We start from the raw sequence: 23,831 nt of genomic DNA on the forward strand, positions 1-23,831 counted from the left end.
AAAAAATACAAACAGAACATTCCTTACAAAAGACAGCTTGTACAGTTGAGTATATCTTGTAATAGAGGATTAGATAAAGAGAAAACATGATGCTCTGGAGCCTTCTCTTCCGCCAAACCAACTGAACACAGAGAAGGTCAGAATCTTAGAATTTTCCACCACAGTGACAGAAAAAGCAGGTTAGGTTAGGTGTGCATATTCATGTTACTTTTCATAGTGCCGGCACTGACTTTTAGGGTGAGCATCCCACAGGCAGAAGAGTGGGCGGTAAAAGGTTAACAGCCAACATTCATCTGGATTTACACAGAAGCCTGTTATTAATTCAGACAGGGCAAAATGTTCTTTGAAATCAGATCTTAGACAAGCAGTGATGTAAAAACAAAGTGTCAACATTTAACATCTTGTTAGTGCTGTATGAGTGGGATTTACCAGAATGTGTATTTGAAACTTTACCCCATCCATCTGGTTGTTCGGGAAGGTTATGAAAACACCAAGCATCCACAAACAAAATGATTACTCACTGCTAATTGCATCTCATTGCGTCTTTACCGATTCATACTTCCCATATCAGATTAAATAATACAAAATAAAAATGCAATGTGCACCATAACATCTTGTTTTAATAAAGTATCACGGCTGACTGACCTCCAACTCTGAGCTAACCTCATTCTGATGCTCTGGGGCTTCACGGGGCTGAATGGTCATCGTCTGGACCAACAGCAAGAAACCCAGTGAGGCATGACGGCAATCTGCTGCAGGGACAGCACGCGTGACTCCCAGCTTTCCCTTGCAAATCAGGCATCGCTGTGCATGCATGCATAGTATATATGTGTGTGTAACTTAGCAACTCTGCATGTGTGCTTTCACTGCAGCATCACGCCTTCATTCCAAAGCACGAAGAGGAAAAGAAAAATGTACGACCAAAACCAGCAATGACAACTCACTGCTACACACGTGCCAGCTGCCTGTCATTTTTGCATGTCCTCTGTTTGTCTCTCTTTCATGCTCTCTGTCTTTGAACTCTCTGGCACCGTTACAGAAAACAAAACTCATCACAGCCTGTCCATCTTTCTGCCTGGCCAGTGTTTAATGAATGCAGTCTAATTTGTTAGACTAGCTCATTAATCTGAGTGTGTATCGTAGCAGCACCGGTCAATCCTGTGTGTGGGACCGACAGCTAACCTCATAAATGTCAAGCAAAGTGAGAGCTTCAGAAAATTATTGTAGTGCTTATACAATCCAAGTTGTATTTCTTTTTTACTTCCATTAAGATTCATCCAGTTTCATCCTTTTTTTTCTTTCTTTCTTTTTTGTTTCGTTTAGTTTTTTTGCTTAGAGTAAGTCTCCCCTTTGGGTAAAGTGCTGACTCTGCATTGTCAGAACAGTACACCTGCTGATGCAGGCAGTCAGGTTGCAGGCTGCTTTCTGCAGCCGATCATGCCTCCCGGTGTGCAGTGACAGACTAATGACTGAACTGTGGCTCGTGGCTTCACCCTTATTCTATCTGAAATTCGCACGCACACTGTGGATGTCCTGCTCTCTTTCCTCTGTCTGCTGTGCCCGGGCCCACTACTGAGGTGACGTATGGATGTGCACAACATGCTCATGATAGGACCAACACGACATCCAGGTGATTAATACATGCAATAACCTACTGCACAAAAAATCCACTATTTCATGTGACATCAATACATTACATGATGAACAAACACAATCACGACAACTAGAATCTAACCTTGTGCGTCCATTTATACAAAATTTCAGCATAGAGACTCGCGATGCTGCTGGCTGCAAGCCTCAGAATTCTGCAGTAAAGCAGGAGGGGCATATTGGCTTTCAATTGGCTGCCTTGTGGAGTAGGATAAATCCAACTGGTCGGCGACCCCATCAGCGATGAGGCGCTCAGAATTATCATTGGCCAGCGCTGATTCACCCAATCGCTTCTTTCGCGGAGGGATGTCGGCAGAAATGGGGAGGGAGATCGCTGTGGCTGGTTAGTTTAGCCGGTCTTTCGCCACAAGTATTAGAGAGCAAAGGGAGGAAGCTGTTTCCCGCGTGATGCTCCGCTTGAGACTGCAGAATTTCGTTTGAAAGACGTCCCACAAGGGGAAATTGAAGCCTAAGCTCGCCGAAGGTTTGAGAGACAGTTTATTTAAACCAAAGCAAATTCTTCTGTCAGACTTAGGCTATAGATAACTTGTCTGACGTCGTTTACCTGTGTTTTTTTCCACCTATGCAACACAAAACAACTGAGCATATCTTATTTTGCTTTTCAAGGCAAGGCATTTTGATATAGTTCAACGTGAGGGGCTGACACCTCTCAAGCCGTGCATCACCTGAGAGGAAAAGAGTGACTGCGTCAACATGGGGGTAAGAACCGGCGATTCCAACTTTTTTACTGCGTTGTAGCCCACCTGAAGTGGCCTGAAAAGTGAGAGGTAGCCTAAAGCCTAAAGAAAAGCTTTGTAACTGAGGCGTGATGTCATTTTTGTTCTAAATGGAAATCCCGTTTGTCTGAGCGACATTGACTCTAATGCGGAACTGTTTTTTACGGCGATCTAGACTGCGACAAATTGATGTAGCCACGAGCTCTTATCTAGTGCAGTGGTGGAAACGAGCTTCGTTTGGACTGTTCACTTTCATTCGACTTGGATCAGTTATTATTTCTGGCTCGTGTGGGCTAATTTGTGCTGGGATTCTCATTAACTGCTGCCCTCCGTGATGAAATGTTTAGAAACTAATGCCATGTCTTATATCTAAGTACTGTAGGTCTGTGCTGTTTCCAGCTTGTCAGTGTGTCATATGTGTAGGCTCTTTTAAGTCGGATAGGCCTTACTTTGACCATAACCTTGCCAGCCATGATAGGCCTAATCGGTTTATTCTTCCTGTATGCTCCTGTGTGTTAGAGGAGGAGCACGTGTTAAGGTTATTCCCCTCCCCATCATTAAGCTGCAGTTTAAAAAATAATACTGAGTTTTGCCACATTTTCGGCAGACTTGCATGCACTTTCTTTATGATTAAAGACCGCAGTGCATTATGACCTCCTTCATGCCCTCGCTGCCCACCCCGCACCCACCTCCTCCACCTTCCTCCTGCCCTCTGCTGCGTTAAACCCCGCTGGCATTCCCCCTTCTGCGGTCATCTGTTTGCACGCAAGCGAAGCAACTGTCCGGTGAGGATGGTGAGCACGCCGCGTTCTTACACTGGACACTATCAGCTGAGGAGTCCATCCTCGGCACCCTCGCTGACCCGTGCGTCATAATGCGGTTACCACGAATAAGCGCTTCACCAGCTTAGGCTATTTCCCCTTTAATTTGTGACATAACTGGGACTCGATAATCGCCAGCAGTGACTACATTTACACACATCACAGATTAAAGAAACGACGACTCCAGCCGGCTACACGAGGAGAATGACAATAATGACAATAAGGTTCGTCAGTGTGACTTTAGAGGGCTCTCTTCTACTGCGCGCATCCATTAAGCCATTAAACGCATTTGAGCTGTTTCCGGGTATTTGGATGAACTTATCACTCGTGTAAATTGACCAGTCTGGTGGAAAAATACAAGGCAAAGTCAAGATGCGGCTGCTGGTGTGAGTTATTGCGCAATTCTGCTCCATCGCCGCGCCACGAAAGAGTTGTAATATTTAACCCCCATGCACCGGCTGAGCGATGCGGTGGCATGACGCTGCAGTAGGAAGACCATGCGGAGCTGAGACATTTCCAGCTCTGCGGAGGCAGTGCAAGCCGGTTTCATTACAGTGAGAACAGCTGATGTTGATCTGCAAAGCCTGACATTTCTGCGCCAACAGAGAGGTTCAGTGTGTTGGATTCGGGGGAGGTAGAAGAGAGCCTCCGGTCCGTGTCAGTGGCTTCTTTTAGATGTGGAAGCTAACCCGGCAGCTATAGTGGGCACTGCGTCAAAAGGGATGGGAGTGCAAAAAAAAAAGTGCTTACGCATGTGCTGCTGCTGCTGTGTGGAAGTTCAGTGAAGCAGTGAGGGAGGGACTTTGAGTGGAAATGGAGTGTCATTTCAGAAGATGTCCTGTCTCCTCGGAGACTGGTGTTATAGAACAGATCAATAAGGAATATGAGCTTCCCTTCTGATGTCTTAAATCATAAAGAAAGTATATGCAAGCCTGCCGAAAATGTGACTTTTGTGCTTAAGGCGCTGAGGTTACCCTAAATGGGAAAGCGGGTGGAAAGATGGATGGATAATGGAATAGAGCTGTGTATGGAAAAGTGTCATCACTTGTCCTGATGTACAGCACTGACTTGTCCCTCTTTCCTTCCGAGGATTTCGCACTAGCGCACTGTCCTATAGCACTGCCAGCTGTCCTTTCCCAAGGCCGCAGGGGGCACCGCTTGCGACGTTCCTTCTGCGTCAAACCGGGGGCGGGGCCTCTGGTGTGGAAATTCCCTGTAAAAGGCTGTGATAGGCTGGCACGAGCAGCCACGCAGAAAGGACCCGGTTAACAAGAGAGAATAGAGAAACCAACCGGCACGTTTTGTCAGACACAGAGATATGCGTTCTAAATTTGGAGGACAATCTCTAAGGAAAGAGAATGATGTAACGCACACATAGGTCACCTTCTCATCTTTCTCACTGTCCTTTCTGCATTGATGCAGTTACTGAGGATGAGTCCATGGGAGTAATGTAAAGTGAGATGTAGAGGAAGGGCTGCACACATGCATCATCTGCAGCTGTTCACCTTCAAACTCATGACACAAAGGAAGGGAATGTGCCACTGCTGAGAGAAGAACGGGCACAGAGAGAGAAAGGAAAGACAGATTAGTAGTGGTTGGTTTGCAGGAGTAGTGAGAGAAAGAGAGAGGGATTTAGAACGAAGGAGGTGGCATATGTTGAGGGGAGGGGTGGTTGGATGTATATCCTGTTACAAGATAATGACCTGAGGCTCACAATACCGCGGCTCATGTTTCCTCTTTCTGTGCCTCGTCGTATTGGTTATCCGGGAGAGCAGAGAGAAATGGGATGAGGAGAGGAAGGATGTACTTGGGTCGAAGCATAATAGGTCTTAATAATTTTTGTTTTCATGATTGAACAGTTAGTGTTGGGGTGAAGAGGTAGGGATGTAGGGATTGTCTTTAAACCCCAGTAAGGAAAAAAGAAATTAAGGTGATTTAGCAGCAGAAAGGATTTTTAAGAAAGGTCATAATGGCTGATGGTGATGGGTGTGTCTGTGCTGCTGTTAGTGCAGTGTGGCTGAGGAGAAGCTCCTGATAACGACAAGTCCCCTCAAAGACTGGATTCATTCATTACCTTATGATATAAAGGCTTTCAAACTGGTACCAGTGAAGTGTGCGCTGCTATAGAAAAGAAGTTGGAAGGTGTCACAGAAAGTAATTCAGGAGTTGGATATGTGTGTCCGCTGCAGAAGCCCAGCCCTCAGTTTGGTGCAGAGTGCTGCACATCCCTCCCCATTGCACCTGCTGCCTGATGCAGATAGGCTGCACTGAACCACAGCTGATGTGTCCTGCACGTTGCAAGAGCCAATAGAAAAGCATAAAAGATCTAATGAAACACAGGGTTTATCATAGCCATGTGGCCCAGAGGTCAGTTAAGGTCAGTATGGGTATTCTTTGAAATGGACCTCCACTGCTCACGTCAAGCTGCTTGGATCAATAGTCGTCCTTTGTAATCAGAGCAATTTTCTTAGCGAGAGTGCTGCTTGAGGATAGATTTCTGTAGTGCCTCAGCAACACACCTAGAGTTAGCCTCCTTGCTAGCTTAAAACTAATAAGACTAGACTGGAGCTGCGAGCTTGTGTAATTCTAATAAAATGTAAAGGTCAGTGCTGTCTCCTTTCTACATTACTTTTAAAACAAAATTACAGTAGACGGACAGAGTGATTGATGTGGCCAACAGTTCTGCAACATTAACGTGCTGATGGTCTCCCATAAAGAGAGCGAGTCAGGAGGGTTAGGTTGCCTGACTACGGCAACATGACTAATTCAGGGTGTTGTCGTGGAGATGTGTGTGTCCCTTTGTGAATACACTAAAGGGGAACATGTAACACTGGGCAGCCACAGTGGACAAAGGCTTATCACAGACCCAAAAGAGGTCATTAGCTCTCTGTTTGTTACGATTTAAGCTGCAGCACTCTGCAAGGAAATTAATTGTTTTCTTTTCTGTAAATTTATCCTCACTGTTAAATTGTGCATTTTCCCTTTGTTCATGCATCTGACAGACTTTACATGAGGGACCCTGCATGTTTTAATGGGATATGTTAATAGGTATTTGGTAGTTGTGCAGTCGGCAGCTGGTGCGTGTGGATGTGAGGTCATTAACATCTGCATATCTCAGTGTGACCACCTGCCTGCTGGGGAACGTTGAGGTGCCCTCTCTCACACTGTGGCACGATGCCATGTTTTCTACCAGCGCCATGAAATTGAGATTTACAATACCAGTCTAAATCAGGCAACATTCACTCTCAGGCCAAGACACACAGACGGTAGTTTTAAAGTCCTTAACAGTGCCCAGCATTATGCAGTCCATTGTACAGAACTATAGTTACACAGTTACACACAAACTGTCTCTGTGGGATGAACAGATGTAGATAATGAGGGACAGACAGATGGACACAAGGCAGCAGAGTGGAGGGGGGTGGGGGTTATAACGCTGAGATTTTCAGTTCGACTTATCTGTGATTATGTTTCTTGCTTTTGTTTATTTTTAGTTTTCTGAGCCACCCCAAAGTGGATGATTTAAGAGCTGTACAGAGTTAATCTCTCTTTGTGTGTTTATGTTTCTGAGATTAAGATTTTGTTTCAGTACTCAGCCACAGTCTTTTTTTATTATTATTATTATTATCATACATACATAGCGTTTCATTTCCTCCAGTATTAAAGGAATGTCGGTAGGGACTGGTCCGCCTCTGTCTGTTTCCTTCAGAAGGGTTTTCCCTTTCTTCTTTTTCAAGTCTGATATCTGCAGTCTCTCCCTATTGATGTCTCTTCACTTTGTTAAACAGAAAGATAAGAAAACTCCACATCACTCTCAGGGCTGATACAGAGAGGCAAGAGCTCTTTGGTGGTCTCCTTTTCAAATACTAATCGTCAGTTAACAGTGACAATTTAATTATTTCCTTACCCAGTGCTGTTATAAAGACGTTCACCAAACGATTGCTACAGTGATACAATGACAAAAATTCATTTATGCCCGAGAATGGTGTAGGAAGGAGAGTGAGAGAGAAAAAAAGAGAAGGAGAAACATGGTGGGTTAATCCAGTGTAGTAATCAGACTAAATAATCCCAACAGCCATGGGTCGCTACCCTGAGCCCCCTACTGTGGGCCCGAGCCCTTCCATCCTACTGCAAGAAACAGCAGATGGCCCAATGACCTTGCAAGGTGTCACACAAAAGCACACACGTATGCATTCAGTACCATAGGGTGTATACACAAGTCACAGGGAACAAGCACACACTTAGTGAAACAGTATTAAGACTTTATGTGGTGAACACTTTTATCAGTTTTTACATTTTATCTAGTAAAATTCAATGTTTTTAACTTTAAAATGCTTTCATTAGATCATTTTTTGGTTAGAAGAGCAGCTTGTGGACATTCACAGTAAATGCATGCCTTAAAAAGTTAAGCATGACAAACTTTGTGTGAAACAGTGGGCTTAGAGGCTTTGCTGACTCCACTTAATGCAACCTTTAAATAAAATTTATGCATCCTTTGCAAACTTTACTTCTGTTTACCACTCAGTAGTCAAGTTAGAACCACTCAGTAACACCATCACGTGGTGCAGAGGACATGATGTTATCACTGAATGAGTCAGGTCTGCGGAAAAAGAAGAAGGCTAGCCTCATATGTAGGTATGACAGATTTTGTGGTCAGGGCACTTTAAGAAGAAAATGTTAGGCATAGATGTATTTCTTCCATCTACAAACCACTTACTCATGTGATTCGCACGTAAAAAGAAACAACACTCTTGTGTTTGTGTGTTCATAAGCACCGGTTTCTGTTCTGCCTTAGGGCCGGAAAAAGAGGAAGGAAAATTACTTCCCAGCTCCAGTCAAACCCGCTATCAGTTCTCATGTCTCAACTTGTTGTGTTAAACTCTTAGGTGCCACTCCTAAACACAACATGACACTTCCTGCATTTTTGTCATTTGAGGTAGAAAGTGTGCCGTTAGCTGACACAACCATCTCTTTCATTCTCAGGCCTCGCTGACTTTTAGTTTCTTATCTTTTGTGTATTATCACATTACCGTACAGTGACTGGGTCTCTCTTTTATTCACTCTACATCTCCCTCACTCTCTCTGCCGCAATGCGTGTAGATGCTGCACATACGGAGTGTAGCCAATACAATGACTCACCTCTGCTCACACAGACACAGACACATGCTTATTCCTTAAATCGATCGCCTGCGTGCGTTATACAGCAGTGACTACAGTGTCCAGTTACAGGTGCATCAATTATTGCTCATCCTGGATTATATCGGGGGATCCGAGGAGTACCAGGCCGCCGCTGAGATTCGTCACCATGCCAATGGCCGTGCCGGTCTCCATGGTTACTTGCCCTCTAAACACGCTTGCTCATCAGTGTTGTTCACATGAGGGCAAATCGTGTAGTTTGGTCAGCCGGAGCAGGACTCAAACGCACATGCAGATGCAGGGGGGAAAAAATAGTTATTGATATTTTAAACACACTTTGATCAATCAGGATATCACCAGATATTGCATTCCGTTATCCACAGAGGAGCATGGAATTTCTCCATTTCCTGATGATGCCAAAGATATGTCCATCACTCTGCTTGCTTGTGATATTGCGAAGGAGCGAGTGTCTGTAATTCCAGCCACAGGTCTCCGTTTCCTTCCTCAGGACAGCGGAGGCTTATTAAATTACCCAGAGCTGCGTGAGACAGCTGGACAGAAAAACACAGGCAGCACATGTTCTCTCTGGATGCCATATTTTCTTCTTCGAGCACCTGATTTAACAGCTAATGTCAAGAAAGATATAAAGATCTAAAAATATATACATATCACCTGACAGTGATGCGCTTTTTAAATCATTTTTTTTTTTTGTTTTTGCAAAATAACTCAGGAAGAACTATTGCAAATCAGGCGCAGTGAAGCCGTCTTGTAACGTGTTTAAAGGCTGAACCCTTTGTCATAATTGATTGAGTGCCAAGCGCACACAAAGCTAAAACACTTAACATTCTGTAAATAAGGCGAAACAAAGGATAAGCTTCCAAGATATCACTTCCTATGTGACTCATGCTGCTAACAACTCATTCATATCCTACAAATGAACGTTCATTTAAGGGCACACTCAGACACCCAAAGTGAGAATATAATCTATTAGCATTTGAGAACACATTCAAAAAGATACACATAGCATAAGTGCAGTTGTGCAATCTATTAGAGTGGGGTCACTGAGGGTCAAACACTGATATGGAGGCAGCAGACAGACTGCTGGTCAATATCTAATTAGAAGCATGAGAGAAGGGTGACAGCAGCTCCTCTCGCGCTCTCACTCACTCGCTGATCCTTTCTCCACCTCGCTGTATCACCTCCCACTGCTGTCTCCTTTTCCGTGTGCCCAATCCTGTCTGTCATCCATGTCTCTGTCTTTACTTTTCACCACATTTCTCTCTTTGTTCGAGGGTCGTCTCCGCCTCCCCTGCCAGCCACCGTTATTGTCTGTCTGCTGTGCTGTGCGACATAAAGAGAAAGAACTCTGTCTCCATATTTATATCGTCAGTTTAATCATGCAAATTCACAGGAGAGCAGGTGCACTGCTGAGCTAACAATGCTCCCTAAATGTGTATTTGCTGTGTTCAGTCGCTCTCTGTGGAAAAAATTATCTACAACAGCAATAAAAAGTCTGACAGATGATACACAAGCACCCATCAGTCTGTTGTCTTTGGAACTATGGTGCCAAATTACACTTGAATAGAAGGCAAATCTGTAACTTTCCATGTTATTCAACACCTCTGATCTCTGATCAGAGATATTTAACTGTTATTCAGTTTGAACAGGCACGTTCACATGTATGTACACATGTATGAGTAAGCACTACCTCTTTGTCATTTTCAGAGACGCGACACACGAGCACACACATGCCCAGAGTCTCTCAGAGGGGATGAGCAGCAGTACTTTTCCACTGCATCAGTCTCTGCTCCCTCACCCTCTGTCTCACCAGGCCTGCCTGGTCTTGCTGCAACAAGAGATTTGCTCACCTGTTCTTTTGTTGCAGAACTGTATGTGTGTCTATTTGCATATATGTGTGTGTGTGTGTTTGCTTGAAGTCCAGTCAAACAGCTATCTCGCTCTGACATCCTACTCTCTGCTTGACATGCTTGAACGAGTGGTTTTATTGTTTGCTTTGAATTCAGAAGTGGTCGTTGAGAGAAGCACTCCCTCAATTGGTCGGCGATTTTCCCAAGACGTCTTGGGGTTTTTTTTTCAGTTATGAACACAACCAGAAAGGCAGGTCTTAAGTAACAATTGCATATAGACTAAATACGCAGGGACATGATTTCACAAGACTTTTGCACAAGAGCAGTACAATTACAGCTCAAGAGGAAAATTCAGTGGCAGGCTGATGTTTATTACGCACATTGGTGTAACTGCAGGGGTGTATGTTTTGGTGCGGTCTGGGTGTGGGAGTTTCCGTGTCAACATGTGCCGAGGACTCGGGATCTCGTTTCATACCCCCTCCCAGGTGCTTTTGTAAATGTGTCAGTTTGATTTGGACAAAGGGCCAACTTGTTTTAAACTAATCATAGAATTATGTTCGAGGTCAGATAAGCAGTTCATATCTCATTTACAATATCAGATTTAAATAAAGTGATCAAGCAGGAGTTAGTTGGACATTTTCCTTCCTGAAGTGTTACTACCCAGCTATACCACTAGAGGGTGTATTTTTCCCTGTGAACAACAGCACACATCCAGCACCTCATCATATTTAAGTTACAGGTTAACCTTTAACCTCGTTTTTTTATCTTTTGACACACTCTCTATAGTCTTAAATTAAAATGACTGCTGTTATTGATTTATTAGTCGATAGGTATTGACTTTTCTGTTTGACTTGTGGGGATTTAAGTTTGCGATCCCCTGCGTGGAATCAATACTGTATATTTCACTAAAATGATGTTTCACCAAGCTCAACTCCCCCGATGACCGGGTTGGGTCAGTGAGCGAACCCACTTGCATCTCCTGGGAGGAATTCTTGTCACTCCATGTCACCTCTGACCTTTGATGAAGCAGATTTGTATGGATGAGGCTCATCAAAGGTCAGACTACTCTCCTTCCGGACAACAGGCTAGAATTACAGCTATAGACTAAGGATCAGAAAATGCAATGATGGAGGAAATGAAGTTATAAATAGCTCACTTATGTGTAGTTAAACAAAGTGAGCCAATTTCTAAGGGGAGATTTACAGTAACTGGAATAATAGGTTTGATGTAAAGCAGGCAGAGGAGAGTAAAGACAGCTGATGTGTCTGTGTCTGCATGTTTACGTATACATGCAGTTTAATTTTTCTTCACAACAAAGCGGCTCTGATGGTCTGGTATTGTAGTGCATGCAAGAGTCTGGTAAGAAACGCTTTGATGAGTCTGCAAACTCAATTTTCCTGTTCGCTGTCTCTTTCTTATGTCGTTAATGCTCACTGCTGGAGAAGTAAATGAAAAGGAGCAAAAGTGATTTGTTAAGACCTCAAGGTTAAACCATTTGCACTAGATTACGTTTTGATGTGTCCATCAGGATCTTGTGGTCATTGAAGTGAGCATTATTTGATCAATGGAGATCAAATGGGTAGATCGGGCTGCAGGCACTTGCTTTGATGTGTTGATAATTCACTCCTAATCCAGTTTTATATTTGGTTGAGCAAAACAGAGCCACCCGGGTAATATGTTTTCAATTCTTTAACAATGCTTATAATAATAGGTTTTTATATTCATGGGGGTTTTTTTAGCTAACATCATCCTCAGAACCTAAATATACATTCCATTATTATACTACTACTACCTCTCAAGGCCACTTCACAAGGATACAACTTTATTAACTGTGTAATGAAACAGATCTCATCAAGGCCAATTCAGCAGTGCCCACTGCCTTTAATTCAGCTGCAGTCAGTGGCTGATTAATACTCTTAAGAAGGCTCTCGTATCAGTTTACAAATGTTTGAATATTTTACAGAGCAGTATAGTTTTTAATGGCTGCAATGAACATAACAAACCAAGAGGACAAGGGCTGCTCTCTCCATTATCTAGTCCAAAGGCATGTATAAAACATGTGTGTATGTCTGTAGTATGGGAAGTCAGACAGTTACCGCGTTGCCACCACACAGGACAAAGATGACCGATCCCCCAAGAAGAAGAAGGGGGGAACCAAGGACATGGATGACCTGAAGAAGGAAGTACCCATTGTAAGTAAACGCTTCCTTCTTTTTTCTAAGAATAGTTGTGTAGTAGTAACTGATTTTTTGCTATGACGTGTGTTAGAGGTTACAAAGTTTCACTGCACTCTGTTTCCATCTTGATGGAGTCAATTGTCACTGTTGAGTGGACCAATACAAAGGTCTGGTCATGGGCAAAGTTTTGGGTCAGTTCATTTTTGTTCCTGTCAGTCAAAGGATGATTGATTGCTTGTGTACAGTTTTCTTAGTATTTCAATATTTTTGAAATATTGTGAAAACAATTTTTTTAACATCCTTGAAATGATGCAAGGATGTATTTTTGAAGAAAATCTTCTTTCAGAATGGAATTAATGGAAGGAAACTGGCAGCATGTTTTCGGACAGAGAAGAAATTATTTTCCCATACACGCTTAAGTTTTTGTATTTTTTGCTGGTAAGATGGGGGGACTTATTATCAGGAAGTCGTCAGTTTCGCCCCACTTTTCAGCGCAAGAAACAGACACCATGGTCGCCATACCTGGCTGCTGTTACCACATACTCTTACCCCTGAGGTGAACCGCATGCATGGAGTTGATTTCTGAATTTCCTTCTGTAAAATAAAACGATTGATTTTTATTTATTTTTTTTAATCAAAATTGTCTCCATGAATTAATTTAAGCTGGAGAGTTTTTCCCACAAAATATCTCTGCATGCAACTAAAAATACAAATAAAATTGTGAACAATAAATTCTAATCTACATTGTTTTTATTTTTCTGTTTGTTGGGTTTTTTAAATAACAGACGGAACACAAAATGTCCGTAGAGGAAGTATGCAGGAAATTCCAGACTGACGTTGTCCAGGTAAGCTGACAACGCATTTTCCCAGTTTGCCACCAGGTGGCAGTGATGTACTTTTCATGGTTAGAGTTTGTGACAAAGAAATGCTTCTGAGCTTCACATCAGTGCAGACCTGTCTTTTTCTTCTCACTCCACATTCTGCTTCCTCTCGGTTCGCCGCAGGGACTGACCAATGCCAAGGCCGCAGAGTTTCTGCTCAGGGATGGTCCCAATGCTCTCACCCCTCCTCCCACCACCCCAGAATGGGTCAAGTTCTGTCGTCAGCTGTTCGGTGGATTCTCCATCCTGCTGTGGACCGGCGCCATCCTCTGTTTTCTGGCCTACGCTATCCAGGCAGCTACTGAGGACGAGCCTGCAGGGGACAACGTGAGCAACCCACACACACATTCACAATTAGTCACACAGGTTTAGCCCAAACATATTCATCTGTGGCCTATTTGCACCTCATTAACATACCTGTCACACCTAAGACTCTTGGGTATTAACATAAATAACACCTCAGTAAATATTTTACACACACTGCACTCGGTGGCTTCAAACCACCCCCACTAACATATTTCTAATTTTCTCTCCTTTCAGTTGTACCTTGGTATTGTGCTCACAGCTGTCGTAGTCATCACCGGTTGCTTCTCATACTTTCAAGAGGCTAAGAGCTCTAAAATCATGGAGTCTTTCAAGAACATGGTACCTCAGGTAAATAGGTGCTTGATCCCGTACACACAGTATGAAGTCATCTCTGCTGTAAGGACAGCAGAAGGCGTGCAAGACATCCTTGTTGCCACTACTCATATAGCTTTTACTTGAAGAAACCTCCTGCCTCTATTCTACAGTAACATTTAACATGTCAGTCAAGACCTGTGTGAAATTGTCCTCCCACTGCTTCTCCCCTCACAGTCCTTTACCTCTCTACTTACCACTCTGATTTAGAATAATAAAAACTGTATACACAAAAAGAAGTTGCACAGCTGGTGCTTGCCAGTGTTTTGATTATAAATTAGTTACCTACAGTATTTAAGTCAAACATGTCTACATGGTGTTCTCTAAATGTAATTCTGGCATCATGAATGACATTTTTTCCTCTCCTGCAGCAAGCACTGGTGATCCGTGAGGGTGAGAAGGTGCAGATCAATGCTGAGGAAGTGGTGGCTGGAGATCTGATTGAAGTGAAGGGTGGAGACAGGATCCCTGCTGACATCAGGGTGACTTCAGCTCACGGCTGCAAGGTAAAAACACACACACAGTCACATGCATAGATTTATATTTTTGTTTCTTGTTATATGTAATTAAAAAAATCTTTAACATTTTCTTTTGCCCAACAGGTGGATAACTCTTCCCTTACAGGAGAATCAGAGCCTCAGAGCAGGTCACCTGACTGTACCCATGACAACCCCCTGGAGACCCGAAACATTGCTTTCTTCTCCACCAACTGTGTTGAAGGTATTGTCACCATGGCAATAGCACTGCATGCTATTGTTACCTTGCAGGACTGTGGTTGAATTTAAAGCCTTCAGTTTGAACAAAGCGATAAAGTTTACAGTTAAAGGGACAGTTCACCCCAGAAACCCTCTGGGCTTTGAGGCTGTTAAGTTGATCAACTTTGGAGACTAAGTCTGTGTAAACTGGAACATACTAATGTACTAGAACTAGATGAAACAACAAATAGAACACAGCCATAGTGATTTTTTCTAGAAATCATGACACACTAACTAAAAAAAAACTATCCAGAAACCCATAAACGTCTTTTTTTATGCCTAAACCCAGTTGTCAGGTTGTGATTTTAGAAATGTGTTTTTAAATAAAATCCAAAAATCACCTTCTAATGCAACAAAGTTGTTTCACCTGTAAGATTGTATTTCTGATTTTGTTTTTGTTTTTTGATCCACACCAGGCACAGCGCGTGGCATTGTTATTTGCACTGGAGACCGCACAGTCATGGGCCGCATTGCTACTCTGACGTCCGGCCTGGAAACCGGCAAAACACCTATTGCCGTTGAAATCGAGCACTTTATCCACATTATCACAGGAGTGGCTGTCTTCTTGGGCGTCACCTTTTTCATCTTGGCCATCATTTTGGGTTACACCTGGCTGGAGGCCGTCATCTTCCTCATTGGCATCATTGTGGCTAATGTGCCTGAAGGGCTGCTGGCTACTGTAACTGTAAGCAGGCAAACGTTTGCTTTATTTTTTTTATTTTTTTGGTTACATATTTCAGTGCTTTCCTTTGCCTGATTCTTTTTCATGCCTTTTCACTGGTCTTTTTGGAGACTCTATAGAAATAAACACAAACCTTCCCATTTGGTGTGTTTAATATTGTGGTAGTGTATAATTAGATTACTTCTTTTAGAATCGAGGAAACAGATCAGTTGACAATTTGAACTCTGTGCAGGTATGTCTGACTCTGACTGCCAAGCGTATGGCTAAGAAGAACTGCCTGGTGAAAAACTTGGAAGCTGTTGAAACCCTGGGCTCCACCTCCACCATCTGCTCTGACAAGACAGGCACCCTGACCCAGAACAGGATGACTGTGGCCCACATGTGGTTTGACAACCAGATCCACGAGGCTGACACCACAGAGGACCAGTCGGGTAAGTGAAGGGAGGGCATACGGGCAACACTGATGGCTCAAATATATTTTTATAGTGTAAAAGAATTAAATGATTACTAAAAAAGTACGACATTTATTAATTCTCACTCTTACATTCCTTCCGCAGGTGCTGCATTTGACAAGAGCTCTGTGACATGGCTGTCTCTTTCTCGTGTTGCTGCTCTGTGTAACCGCGCACAGTTCAAAGCTGGACAAGACTCGGTGGCCATCCTGAAGCGTGATGTGGCTGGTGATGCCTCAGAGTCAGCTCTGCTGAAGTGTATCGAGCTGTCATGCGGCTCAGTCAGGATGATGAGGGATAAGAACAAGAAGGTGGCTGAGATTCCCTTTAACTCCACCAACAAATACCAAGTGAGTAAAGGGTCAATATGGGTGAACACATATGTTATACACCAAGTAATGCATCAGATGGTCTCATTTTAATGCTTATCTCTGTTCTCCTCCCCTAGCTTTCTATTCATGAAACAGAAGATCCAAATGACAACCGCTACTTGCTGGTGATGAAGGGAGCCCCTGAGAGGATCCTGGATCGTTGTTCCACCATCATGCTGCAGGGCAAGGAGCAGCCTATGGATGAGGAGATGAAGGAAGCTTTCCAGAATGCTTACATGGAGCTGGGAGGACTGGGAGAGAGAGTACTGGGTAAGGTCGAAAGAGGTGAAGGTGGATACTGATACTGATTTGACAGTGTGGCCATCAGGTTCAAAATCCCAAAATACACATTTTATTTAATAACAATTTATTTGAAAATGTAGCTCAATTAAAAGTATTATTTTAGTCATCGCTTAATAGCCTATCTGATGCAGTGTATATTCTTCTGGGCAAATGATTGAGTGTTTACTTTATTATAAATGTGGTTTCCATTCATGATCATAAATAAAACAATAAAAAGTCCAAACTTTCTTCATGCCAGGCTGCAGATGTTCCATCCATCCACTGTTATTCATTTATTTATTACATCCATTTAACTGGTTTAAATTTCAAAGAAGAAAACGTTGATGTTAGTACTGATGTCAAAACTCAGCACTGATCAGCTTAATTGTGATTATGGTTTTCGCTATAATCGAGCAAGTCCTGTATCTGTGGACGCATCCATCCTGTGCTGTCTTCTGAAGGTCATGTTAACGTCCACTTTCCAACGGCAGTTGTGTAAAAACAGGTTTTGAATTCATTGTCAAACTGGTTTTTAAAAGACTGATCAAATCCAAATTGGACATTTATATTTTTTTACTACACATCTGTACTGTGTTTATTTGTTTAATCAGCATCAGCCGCAGAGAGTTTCTTCCTGAGGGTCCTTAACACACTCAATCCAACACGTGACCACAAAACCAGGTTCTCCTCTTGCAGACAGCATTGAGTTTCATGTAGACACTTCCTTACAAAATACTTTTACTTTAGTTCCAAGAATAGGGTTATAAGAAACAACACTTTAGAACTAAACGGCACACATCCGCTGTATTCATTACTCAAACTATTTTAATTACAATTCTTACTAATTTTGATACACACTGTTTTATATTTGACTCGTTCTTTAGGACCTTAATTTAACATAAACTGGTTTGAACTTCCACCCAGTCATTGCCTGTGAATTACTGTTTATAACAGTCTTCAATATAATTAGCAATTACCCATCCTAGATTACCATTCATATCACTGACATGATTTCTGTAAGAGCATTATGATGCACGTCGTGAAGATTTAGTTTTAATTTGTTGAAACTTTTTTATTTCTTTTACAATAATTGCAATAAACCAGCTGTGATAGAACCACTGCATTTAGAACCTGTTTTATAACCTCTGGTTTCATTCATTTTAAACCTCTTCTCACCACCTCCACCCATTCTACTTACAATGTTATTAATGTTGTAAGTTAATTTCTAACATACTGTTAAACCTAATAGTTTTGTCTCTTACACGTTTGTAAATCACACGTGATGTAATGAAGGTTTTATACTTTTAGAAGCTCAAAAAGCCCTATTTGAAATAAGGAAATTAACTCTGACAAACCTTGAAATAGCTAACTCAGCATCACACACAAGAATTGTTTTTTAGAATAATAATACCTCTCTCTTGGTTTTCACTAATTTATAAGACTTTAATTTTTAAAATTATGATCTGTTGAATTGTTGAAACAAAACACTTTAAGACTATAACTGTAGGAAGGAGTGTAGTGGAATGTATTCAAAAAGTAGAGAAAGCCACAAAAAATATGCTTAAATAAACAGCATTAAATCACACATTTCCCCTCACTCCAGGTTTCTGCCACCTGCTGCTGCCAGAGGATCAGTATCCCAAGGGCTTTGCCTTTGACACAGATGATGTTAACTTCCAGACAGATAATCTCTGCTTCGTTGGCCTCATGTCCATGATCGACCCTCCTCGTGCCGCCGTGCCTGATGCTGTTGGCAAATGCCGATCCGCTGGTATCAAGGTAAGCTGTTTAGATTCGACACAAACTTCTTTGATCTTTAAGTTTAGTCTATTGTTGCCAATAAGAAGTCATTTTTGTTGTTCTCGTAGGTCATTATGGTTACCGGTGATCACCCGATCACAGCCAAGGCCATTGCCAAGGGAGTGGGCATCATCTCAGAGGGCAACGAGACAGTGGAGGACATCGCAGCTCGTCTCAACATACCTGTCAGCCAGGTCAATCCCAGGTAAGGAACGTTTACAGAAAAACACACACCAAACAAGCAGCAAGTCTCACAAAGTGAAAGCAAATTTTTTCTAACATTTTAACGTCTGTGTTTAGAGACGCCAAGGCCTGTGTGATTCATGGCTCAGACCTCAAGGATCTGTCTCAGGATCAAATGGATGACATCCTGAGGAATCACACGGAGATTGTGTTTGCCAGGACCTCACCTCAGCAGAAGCTGATCATTGTAGAAGGATGCCAGCGACTGGTTGGAACATTTTTAATATACTAGCTTGAAAAGAAGCTACAGGTTTTCTTTTTGGAAATGTACTGGCTTAATTCCAGGGACTGGACTTTGAGGTGTCAATATACTTTTCGAACAGCAGATGGCACTATTTGACCACTGGATGAAGAGCTTGCTTTTACACAGGGAGATAGATTGTATTAAAAATGTTTTAATACATGTTTTTTCGTTTTTAATGCAAAAACTACACCAGCCTGTGAACATAACATAACATTTTTCTGTACAAAAACTAGAAAAATAATGTTTAAAAGAAGCTTTAAAATGAAATGTAAAATAAAGTGGTAACAATCGAAATATAAGCACATACGATATTATATTTTTATGTATTAATGTATATTTAATTTATTACATTTACTTAATAATCTTGGAAATTAATAATTTAATTAATTTCAATAAAACTTTGCTAAATAATAATGAAAACATGTAACAAAAACGGCTTTTTTATTCACTTTAATTAATGTCGTTCTCATTCCTCTTTCATTTGTCCCAGGGTGCTATTGTAGCTGTGACAGGTGATGGTGTGAATGACTCACCTGCACTGAAAAAGGCTGACATTGGTGTTGCCATGGGAATCTCAGGCTCCGATGTGTCCAAGCAGGCTGCAGACATGATCTTGTTGGATGACAACTTTGCTTCTATTGTCACTGGAGTGGAAGAAGGTGAGACGACCCAAAGGACAGCACTGAAAGACTAAGAACTCTTAAATCAATAAAAAGTTTTATAATGAGAATCTGAGAAAGGACGTAGGAGGAGGATAGAAATGACACTTTAGGAAGAAAAGGGATGCTAATGGTTGTTTTTTTTTTTTCAATAAGAAATGTCTTACATGAAAGCAGAGTTCCTGATCATCGAATTGCATTTGAGATGTCAGAGTTGGACAGTATGTGACGTGAACTGTCTGCTGTTTTTTTTTTTTTACCCTCTAGGTCGCTTGATCTTTGATAATCTTAAGAAGTCCATTGCCTACACCTTGACCAGCAACATCCCGGAGATCACCCCCTTCCTATTTTTTATCATAGTCAACATCCCATTGCCACTGGGAACCATCACAATCCTGTGTATTGACCTGGGAACTGACATGGTAAAGAGCTTAAAAAGACTCTTTGTTTAGTATGATGAATGCAGCATTATGCTCACACAGCTCATACTGTCTTCTTCTTTTCTCAGGTTCCAGCCATCTCTCTGGCTTATGAAGCAGCTGAGAGTGACATCATGAAGCGTCAGCCTAGGAACCCATCCAGGGACAAGCTGGTGAATGAGAGGCTTATCAGCATTGCCTATGGACAAATTGGTGGGTGAACTGAAGATTGTGACTGTTGATCCAGGCTGTGAATTGTCTTTGATGCGGATTGAAGTTGGATCTGAGCTGCCTAGAAGTCATTTTGTTGTAAAATCACTTTATCCCCCTCTTTTTTTTGCTCACAAAAAACAATAGTTGGATTATCTTTGGAGCTGTCTTCAGTGTTTAGGGGGAAAACTCAATTTAGGAAATCAGAAAGCTTAAAAATTGGTAACTCAATCTCGATGTGTGTACATGTTTCTTAAGGTATGATCCAGGCTCTGGGAGGATTCTTCGCTTACTTTGTCATCTTGGCTGAAAATGGTTTCCTGCCCTCTCAGCTAGTAGGCATCCGACTTAACTGGGACGACCGCAGTTTAAATGACCTGGAAGACAGCTATGGCCAGCAATGGGTAAGTGTGTAGTATGAGCAAATTTTGTGTTTTTACATTTTGATACTTCATCTTACTATTGTGGTTCTCTCCTGCCTTCACAGACATATGAACAGAGGAAGATCGTGGAGTTTACATGTCACACAGCCTTCTTCGTCAGTATTGTGGTAGTGCAGTGGGCTGATCTCATCATCTGCAAGACCAGGCGCAACTCTGTCTTCCAGCAGGGCATGAGGTAAGTCAAAGAGCTATTCACTGCACCATAGTTGTCTTTTCTGCCAATCTTATCAGCATAGAAAAAATCAAGATTATACTAATAGATATGTATCTATGTAGATATGTTAATATGTGGCGCTTCTAAATGCAGGAACAAGATCTTGATCTTTGGCCTGTTTGAAGAAACAGCCCTGGCTGCCTTCCTGTCCTACTGCCCAGGCATGGATGTGGCACTCAGGATGTATCCTCTAAAGTGAGTTTCAGCAACACACAGATAAATACATTGAAAGATCAAGTTGTCTGGTTACTTGATTGCAGTTCTCTCGTTCTCTCCACAGGCCTACCTGGTGGTTTTGTGCATTTCCTTATAGTTTTCTCATTTTTGTTTACGATGAAGCTCGAAAACTCATCCTTCGCCGGAACCCTGGAGGTGAGCTACTTTTTTTTTTTATTTAAGGGGGCATTTCTTTAAAGGTCTTTGGTTCGTACAGGCCTAAGAAGTAGTTTAACTTTTTCTGTAGATTATAAACAAACCAGAAATTTATTAATTATTAAGCAGCAGTTAAGTAACGCTAAGCTAACTGGTGACAGTAGGGTTTAAATATCAAAATAATTTCCCAAATTATTGAAAGCACTGTTTATTTACTGTGTTTTTTCTCTCCTATTTGTGCTCCAGGTTGGGTGGAAAAGGAGACATACTATTGATCGTTGGAGCACTTTCGCTCAAGCCCCTCACATCTTCCACTTGTTTCTTCCCCCGGTCATTCCATCCTCGGCAAAACACATCTCCAGATGTCCCGCCCCCTTAAAGACAAAAAGCGCTTTGAAGCAATTTTCATCACAACTGCCCCAAAGATTAAAAACAGCAAAAGCACCTTTACAACTTTCTACATCGACCTGCCCTCTTTCTCCCCACCTCCTATGATACTCTTTGCATGTGTTCTCTCACAGCTGTGTACATAAACCAATATATCTACCAAACGGCAGCTGCATATTGTGTATGTAGATTCGAATGAGCTAATGATACAAAGGGAGTGTCTATGCTCTGCAAAAAAAAAGGGCCATCCAGCTCCTTCTCCTCCCTGTTCTTCTCCTCTTCACCAACATCGTCTTTCTGTACACCTCTGTTCCCTCTTTCACCTCCTCGCCAACCCTTTGCTTGTCCTCCAATCACACACAGATATACACGTCACACAGTGAGATCCCATCACCGGCACTACTTCGACTGCCACCTTTCGCCTCCTCCCCCTGTCTGTGGAGGAACATCGGAGTGGTCATTTTCCTGGCATTCTCACCGCATCCATTTTCCTCCTCTTCTGTTCCTTAATGGCCAGTGTTGTTTGTTTGTTTTTTAATATGTGGGGTAGGGGGGGGCGATTTTGATGATTTTAGTTTGTTTTTTTAATTTCAAAGTTGGGAGGGGAGGTGTGTGAAAACTACTTTTCCTCATTTAGGCGCACTGAAGCACACCACACGGCGTCCCGTCCACCGCCCCTCCCTCTCTGTATCTCACACCCCTCCCCTCCCTTCCCTCCTGCCCCGTTTGTCTCCGTTTGTGTGCACCGTGTGAACCATTGTCCTCGTTAATAACTATTACAGTACACCTCCCTCCCCCCCAAGTTGGTAAATACAACTCAATCTTTCTGTGTGTTCTAGGAAATCTATATAATTCTATACTGAATTTAAATGAAACAATAAAGGAAAAAAAAAATGTTGAACATCAGCTCCAGAAAGACATTCATGAAGACGATCAACAAAATTGGTGAGGTAGGAAAAAAAAAGTGAGAGACACTGTATCTGTCTCTCTTTTTGTATTTGATTTGGTTTCAGTTACTTTTGCTGGTTTCTCAGGAGGCTATTCGAACATGTAACAGCAAAGCAGGGCTTTAAGTTGTGTTTTTACCAAAAGATAGAAGTCGCCAACCAAGATTTTGTGGTTCCTGTCACTGCAGGCGTGCCGGTATGATGTGGTGAAGTGTGCTGTGGAGGGGTGAGTGGAAATGATGAGCCCATGTGCCCGGGTCTGTGTGCATGTATGTGTTGGAGACCAGTGAAGGGCCAGCGGCCTCGGGCTGGGTCCGTCGTAGATGGCTGAATGGGTTGAAAGTTGAGAATTTAAAAAAATAAATAAATACACAACTAGTAGAACATGTGTGTCAAATAAATGAAACCAACACCAATAAAACATCTAGACATTTAATACAACCTAGATCTGTCTGTGTGTCTTTGTCTGATTTATTTTTTGTACCACAGAAAGCTTTACTTTTGTTTAGTTGCTCATATTTTCGCACATTTTGTATTTTTGGCTCAAATGAGCGCTACTCATCAGTGTTGGGTGCACACACAATAACAAATCCTGCAAGAAAAATTACTTTGTGTTCAATAGATTCCACCAGAAGCACCGAACTGCATCTTTGAACTGGCAGTTTGTCATCTGCATTCATGAATACTGACCAGTTGACATCATATTACTTCTACCTCCTGACTATATTTGGCATTCATTAACAATTTTAGTAGACTACAACCCCTGAATATTGCACCTATATTTGATTTCAGCAAATATATATTCAAATTTGTAATAAAGCAATTTCCTCATGATGAAATATATGCAAAACACCATAAACCTTGCCCATGCAGTGCAGCTTTATGCATATGAGAGTAAAGCTCAGCAGAATATGACAGAATAAGAATTTTAGGATGAGATGCCATCTAGTGTTGCAAATATATGCACTTCACCCTACAAAACTGCATAATGTTCAAGTTCCATAGGGGGACGAGTTGGCAGCAGCCCAGGGTAATGCACCAAAACCACTCTGTATACGTGTCAGCATTGTCTGACTCCAACATAAATGAGCTCAGAGATGAGGCTCGCTCTCAGCAGGACCAACATACAAAAGGATTATTGCTCTACCATTTCCCAAAAGCCATCTCTTTTAAGTTGATAGAAAAATAATAGTGCAGGCAGTGTGTTTATAGGAAGGAACAGCTACTTTTTTGATTAATATGCTACATTCCTGCAAATAAAGCAGGTCACCTTCAGGGAATGGGCTGCAAATGTGCTGCCTCTCTGAGCCACAGGGGTCATATATTTTAAATGAACTGCTTATTGCCTACCAAGTACACAAATCAAATAAATTATACATAATGTAATGCTCTATAATGTGAGAGTT

General features: G+C 42.1%; 1 protein-coding gene and 1 long non-coding RNA gene across 3 annotated transcripts; one reads left to right on the forward strand and one right to left on the reverse strand.

Annotated features, from left to right (window-relative positions):
• Window positions 1-1,983: 1,983 nt before the first annotated feature.
• On the forward strand, window positions 1,984-22,870 carry atp1a3b (ATPase Na+/K+ transporting subunit alpha 3b). 2 transcript variants are annotated; one of them, XM_003450662.5, is made up of 23 exons: window positions 1,984-2,134; window positions 2,278-2,370; window positions 12,285-12,401; window positions 13,172-13,231; window positions 13,391-13,594; window positions 13,808-13,921; window positions 14,317-14,451; window positions 14,548-14,665; window positions 15,117-15,385; window positions 15,615-15,813; window positions 15,940-16,184; window positions 16,283-16,475; window positions 18,091-18,266; window positions 18,356-18,492; window positions 18,588-18,738; window positions 19,265-19,433; window positions 19,701-19,855; window positions 19,942-20,065; window positions 20,321-20,466; window positions 20,550-20,680; window positions 20,813-20,914; window positions 21,000-21,091; window positions 21,338-22,870. In XM_003450662.5, the coding sequence occupies exons 2-23, from the start codon at window positions 2,365-2,367 to the stop codon at window positions 21,364-21,366; spliced, it is 3,072 nt and encodes a 1,023-aa protein (XP_003450710.1). In that variant the 5' UTR covers window positions 1,984-2,134; window positions 2,278-2,364; the 3' UTR covers window positions 21,367-22,870. The 2 variants fall into 2 exon arrangements, with proteins under 2 accessions (XP_003450710.1, XP_005455572.1); XM_005455515.4 differs by having other exon boundaries at window positions 1,985-2,134; window positions 12,324-12,401.
• Window positions 8,502-12,278, reverse strand: LOC112848197 (uncharacterized). The gene is made up of 2 exons (XR_003222167.1): window positions 9,509-12,278; window positions 8,502-8,892 (listed from the first exon to the last, which is right to left on the reverse strand). It is a non-coding gene; the product is annotated as an uncharacterized LOC112848197 (long non-coding RNA).
• Window positions 22,871-23,831: the final 961 nt, after the last annotated feature.

Source organism: Oreochromis niloticus, linkage group LG11 (genome assembly GCF_001858045.2).
Source record: "Oreochromis niloticus isolate F11D_XX linkage group LG11, O_niloticus_UMD_NMBU, whole genome shotgun sequence".
In the NCBI taxonomy this organism is placed as follows: Eukaryota; Metazoa; Chordata; class Actinopteri; order Cichliformes; family Cichlidae; genus Oreochromis; species Oreochromis niloticus.

Bases quoted from the DNA above. Each gene is read 5' to 3' on its own strand.
- atp1a3b (XM_003450662.5), top strand. The intron at 18,493-18,587 runs GTAAGGAACGTT...GTCTGTGTTTAG, and splicing joins GTCAGCCAGGTCAATCCCAG to AGACGCCAAGGCCTGTGTGA. The intron at 20,915-20,999 runs GTGAGTTTCAGC...TTCTCTCCACAG, and splicing joins CTCAGGATGTATCCTCTAAA to GCCTACCTGGTGGTTTTGTG.